We start from the raw sequence: 5,827 nt of genomic DNA on the forward strand, positions 1-5,827 counted from the left end.
ATCAGGTACCTGATAATGACAAAACCTTGTCGAAACGTTGTACATTTGCTGTTATATTAAAGTTTTTCTTCATTACCCATTCAAGCCGTCTCCAGCCATTATTAGTTTCAAAGTGGGTTCCTCGTCATTGAATTAGTCTTCTTAAGCTTTTTTACATTTTATGCACAAAGATTTTGATAACCAAAGAATATTGAATTTCATTCTTATGATGAGCACATTAAATGATTTGTATTATGAAAATATTAAGTTGTATTGTGTATCACCACAACACCTCTCACAGTCATCACTAAACTACCAGTTAAATGCCTAATGAAGAACAAGGAACATTTTAAAACTATTGGATTTTAATAATAAATTCTGGTCACATTTGACCAAGTAAGTGGGAAACAAATTTTTAAAAAGTAAATAGTATATTATAAAGTAGCATATTAAAACAGGAGAATCTTGGATCTGACTGAGATATCATCACATCATAACAAATTGAAAAACCATTTCGAGCAAAAGGTTGGAATGATAGTTTCTTACCCACCAACAGATTTACGTTTATAAGAGACTTCAGTACAAAGGATTGAATAACAGCGTTTGCTTTGTAAACATTTAAGGTATAATGCCCCTGATAACATAGTGGTGAATTTGAGAGCTTATAAAAATAATGTTTGGGGTTCGATTTTTGTGGTTGGTGAAGCACAGGTAGCTTACCTTTCTGTACAACAGATATTTTGTGATGGAGACACAATATGAGTTTTTTTTTTTGTTTTTTTTATATTTGAGATATAAAGCTTAAAAAATATAAATCTTAGAAGTTTTAAAAAGAATATCCTGTTCTTTACTGCTATAGAAAGGGCTTAATTCATATTTTTGTACAAAACAAACTTGCATTTCTTCATATGTATTATAGAGGTAATACAAGACTCAGTTTTTGTAATTCGTATTATTATATGTAACCCAAAATTTTATTTTCTTCATCACTTAAATTAAGATTTGAATTGCTGCATAGTTATTTTGACAGTAACTAAAATTCACTAAGCTTGTAAGGTGACAGAGAAAAAAAAAGCTTTTATTTCATGCTGAAATTATAAAGTTTGCTTCTTATTATTCAGCCAAATAACTCTAAGATAAATAATTAGTTATCATTATATAAACAATAAAACTTGTATGAATGCTGGTTTTACAGCTATATGATTATTATGAAATTTTAAGCTGTAGTGATTTTGGGACTTAAATTTCATGCTTGTTTTCAAAAGAAAGTGATATTTAAAGACCAACATTGCTTGAAATGCTAAGTATATTGCTACACTTTCGTGATTTTTCATAGCCGTGTGTTCATTCTGTGTGTTTGTTTAAAGTTATTGTAATTACTGCAGTGTAAAAGAGGCTGAGTTGGACAGACATCCTGAACGTAGAATGAAGGCAGCATGGGAAGCTTTTGAAGAGGCTAATCTTCCAAAAGTCAAAGCAGAGAACCCAAACTTGAGATTATCCCAGCTAAAGCAGCTTCTCAAGAAACAGTGGATGAAATCTCCTGAAAATCCCTTAAACCAGAGGCATCAGATTTACAACATGAAGAAATAAGACAATGAAGTGTGCATCTTTTGTATTATAATATTTTACATATTTTGCTTACAGCATGTCTTTTTTCATTGAAAACTGTTCTAACAGCTTCAGTTGCCCAACAGAAAAAGATATTCTGGTCATAAATAATGTGTTACAGTGAAATTCTGCTGAGTTTTTTTGAGTTAAGTCAGTGTATGTATCCTTGTTTTTACTCAGAGGACAATAAAAGATAGAATTTTCCAGTGGATGAATTATGAATGTTATTAGTGTTTGAATGAAAATTAATATTTACATTTATTTATTTGTTTGTTGAAATGGCCATTAAATGAACGTACATGAGGTCAGTCCACTGGACCAACCCCATATTGAAGAAGGAATGTCAACTATAATTCTGAATTAATTTCATGTAACTTCACAAAATAAAGCTAGCTTTTAGTTAAAGATATGTCAGTTGTACACACAAGATCAGGTGTGTTACAAATGTATTGTGTACTCGTGATATATCTGTGAACTACAGATGTTGATCTGACTCAAAGTTCGAGCACAAGTTGATGTTCACATGAAGAATATACTTTGGTCCATCGTATAGTTTGTATATCACACCTGAATAACCTCTAGACCTCTGAAATGTATATTTACAGTTTTTTTAAGAATACCTGTATTTTGTATCGGTATTTACTCTTCTCTACCACAAACTGTTGCTGTATCAGCAATGTACAGTAAAATGATTAGTTGATAACTCTTGACATCAAACACATAATGCTATGTTGAATGACATTCTTTAAAAGGTTGTGGTATTTACACTCTGACCCCAATCTATGCACATAGGGTTAATATACTCTAAGGAACTCGGGTCCTATTCAGTTGGGAGTATAACCTTACTTTGACCAGGTTATCCATTGGTTTCATTCTGAACAGCAGACATGGCATTTAATATCCAAAGTTAGAATCAACTTCTCTTCATTGCCTTAAATATATATATATATATAATTTTATTCTCATTTGACAGATTCTAGGTCGTAAAACCTTTTGCTAGTTAAACTTTCTATGCCTTCTCAGAAATACCAGTCATGTATTTGTTTGTCACTATAGCTTTTCAAAATGTAGTATCATTTAAACTTTAAATGAATCATTTTAATAAATCAGTCCTAAAAACAAAAACCAAATACTGTTTATTTTTAATGTCTATACTCCAAAAAATATTGCAGGTTACAAAATTAAGATTTTTAATCACAAGTATGTTACAAAATTCAAAGTTTTGTGGAAATAGTTTACTCTTTCAGGAAATGCTTTTTATATATTTTTCATAATCTGTTTAATTGCTTACAGTTAAGATAGGTTAATGTTGAAAGCTCAACTTAGATTTGAATTTTTGGGATAAACACATAGTGGATATCTTAAGTCAAAAGTAATTTAATAGATTGAAGTAATTGAAAATAAAATGTTAATTATTTATTTTCTACATTCAACAGAAATATGTTTGTAATTATATAATTTCCTTTTTTAAATAATACTATCTATCTCTGATATTGTTTAAATATTGGTTTCAGTGTGTTCATGTACTAATGTATTCAGCAGTCGGCATTGAGTTCTGAAAAGCATAGTCAGAAAATGAAAAATGTAATTGGTTAATACCTCTTCTCCCAATGGCTTGGCAGTAAGCTTAAAAGCGATTAAGGCTAAAACTCGGGGTTTGATCCCTGTGGTGAACAAGGCACAGTTTTTAGTTTAGAAAACAATTTTTTGAGCTGCTTTAAACTTTGTATTTCTCAACATCGTCAGTGACACCATTTCAACACTCGTGTGGTAATGTATATCAGGTTTTATTCTTTCTTTCTTTCTCTCCACGGTTTCTTTTCACCAGGTTGTGTCAGATTATTTTAATTTATTTTTGAATTGATGATTAGAATATTTAATGACTTGAACATTAGTTTATATATATTGGAAAGATTAGAAGATTTGCAAGTGAAATTTTCGCATCATATAATAGCTCAGAGTACGTGTATATTTATCGTTTTATTCTCTTCTGTTCTCAAACGTGAATAAATTTACTGTTCAGTGTAATCTTATATCAGTTTATCGTTAACAATTATCTATAAAATATATACACATCAAAAGCACTTCTTATAACAAATATCTTGATACGTGTCGTTAATAAGTTGTCCTAATGTTACATTGTGAGATCTTGTTGAAACAGAATTGGAGTTATTGAGGAGACTGTGAAAACTTACAGTTCAAATGTGTATTTAAATCTGTAGGACTCCATTAATATTTTGTTAGTTTGTAACACAATATGGTGTCCTTACGATGTTTATGTTTTTACGATCGTATAAAAATGTTTTTTATGATATTTTAAAGTCTCGGTAAAATGTTACAAAGTTAATCGTACATGTTTCGTCTTTGTCACATAATAAAAATAATTGTTCTTTACCTCAGAGATTTGACTACTTTCTTCTCAGAATGAAAATTTTGACTAAATAACCGTTATTCACGGAGTCCTCCTGGATTTTACTGAGATTTAAAAAAATCTTTAGAAAATATATCGTGAAAATTACATTATTTACGAGTCACTTTGACTTTTTATTTTGCCTATTTATTATTACTGTATATTCTAGTCAGATTTTTATTTTAACGTTGGAGTTTCAGTTCTGGCTAATTTATTGTTTGTTCGTTGCGGAGACATCACAAAGGTCTATGAAAATAGGGCGTAATGAAATGTATCAAACTAAAATTACGAGTAGAGTTTTGTATGTGTAAGATCGAAATTGCCATAAACATTATTGAGGTCAATAAAGATAAATGACAAGAGACAAAGCAAGAGTTAATACGGTGTGTCCTTTAAAAATATTAAATTGAAGGTCTACTTTTCCTAGGCTCCAGTGGTATTGGATAAAATGCATTTTGTAAAAATAGTTTATAGAACATGACATTTGGATATTGCAGCCTCTTCTTTAACACGCGTGTAGGTTAAAACAACCTCATCTGTACTATCTACAGGCTTTATGCTTTAGTATTGTCTCCCACCCCCTTTCCCGTGAGCTAACGGTAAGTTTACGGACTTACAATACTAAAATTCGGGGTTAGATTTCTCGCGGTGAACAAAGCGCAGATAGCCCCTTTGTGTAGCGTCCCGGCATGGCCAGGTGATTAGGGCGCTCGACTCCTAATCTGAGGGTCGCGAGTTCGAATCCCCGTCACACCAAACATGCTCGACCTTTCAGCCATGGGGGCGTTGTAATGTAACGATCAATCCCACTATTCGTTGGTAAAATAGTAGCCCAAGAGTTGGCGGTGGGTAGTGATGACTAGCTGCCTTCCCTCTAGTCTTACACTGCTAAATTAGGGACGACGAGCGCAGATGGCCCTCGTATAGCTTTGCGCGAAATTCAAAAACAAACAAACCCTCTTGTGTAGATTTGTGCATAATAACAAAACAAACAAGCAGTAGTATCACATTATATATTTAAACTTCGGAAAAAATATTGATGTATTATAAGGTTATGAAATATGAAAGTGGAAATAATTATAATAATTTTGTATTTTGAGTAAATTAAAGTAATATTTAATAGAATAAAAACAAAAAGTAAAAACCACTGATTTTTAATTTTTCGTTAGAAAATAAGACCCATGAAGTGATACTGTGAAATTGCGATTGATTTTCCCACTACAAGTATGTCGCGTTTAGTCTTGAGATATATACGTATAAAACCTTGAGTACTTTAATAAAAGTTTTTCTTATTCTCAGAATTAATGTTCACATATTTTTATATAATTTTAAATACCGCTTGGAAATGTCTAAGTTATTGTTAAATGAAAGTTATTAATATTGTTACGACAGCGGAAGTCACGTGATCCTGGTAACACACGATGAGATTCTCGAAGGATCATGAATTGTCCTGGCAACTCTAGTCTGTTCCAGGCGCCCTCTTTTTTAGTATATAATCCCGGCAAATAAAGCGACGAGAGAATGGCATAGATAGAGAGATTGAAGATAGAGATAATTGAGTCAAGCCGTAAGTAAAGTGTGTGAATCCCTGTGAACTATAGCGTGTTTTTATAAAGTAGTTAAGTTAACCTGACTGTGGAAGTTCTGTGTATTGCAAAGTTGTATTGAGAAAGAATAAACTAGTTTTATTTAAGAAAGGACTTGTATCGCTAAAGTTCCTCGGAAAGAACCTATACCGGAAATTAACAAACGACCAAATATGCAACAAATTGGTGTCAGAGAGTGGGACAGAAAAAAAAAAAAGGTGGAAACGAGAAGTGGGAAATC

At 31.7% G+C, this 5,827-nt stretch overlaps 1 protein-coding gene across 12 annotated transcripts in view; it reads left to right on the plus strand.

The window, feature by feature from the left end:
• The window catches only part of LOC106458404 (coiled-coil domain-containing protein 124-like), a 20,269-nt gene extending 18,464 nt beyond the window's left edge, over positions 1-1,805 (plus strand). For all 12 annotated transcript variants that reach the window (XM_013917913.2, XM_013917912.2, XM_022384597.1 and 9 more), the window contains exon 5: positions 1,365-1,805. In XM_013917913.2, coding sequence (XP_013773367.1) covers positions 1,365-1,572 — 208 coding nt within the window. In that variant the 3' untranslated portion in view covers positions 1,573-1,805. The remainder of the gene's footprint in view (positions 1-1,364) is intronic.
• The last annotated feature ends 4,022 nt before the right edge of the window (positions 1,806-5,827 follow it).

The sequence above is a fragment of the Limulus polyphemus genome, unplaced genomic scaffold, assembly GCF_000517525.1.
Source record: "Limulus polyphemus unplaced genomic scaffold, Limulus_polyphemus-2.1.2 Scaffold456, whole genome shotgun sequence".
Classification (NCBI taxonomy): Eukaryota; Metazoa; Arthropoda; class Merostomata; order Xiphosura; family Limulidae; genus Limulus; species Limulus polyphemus.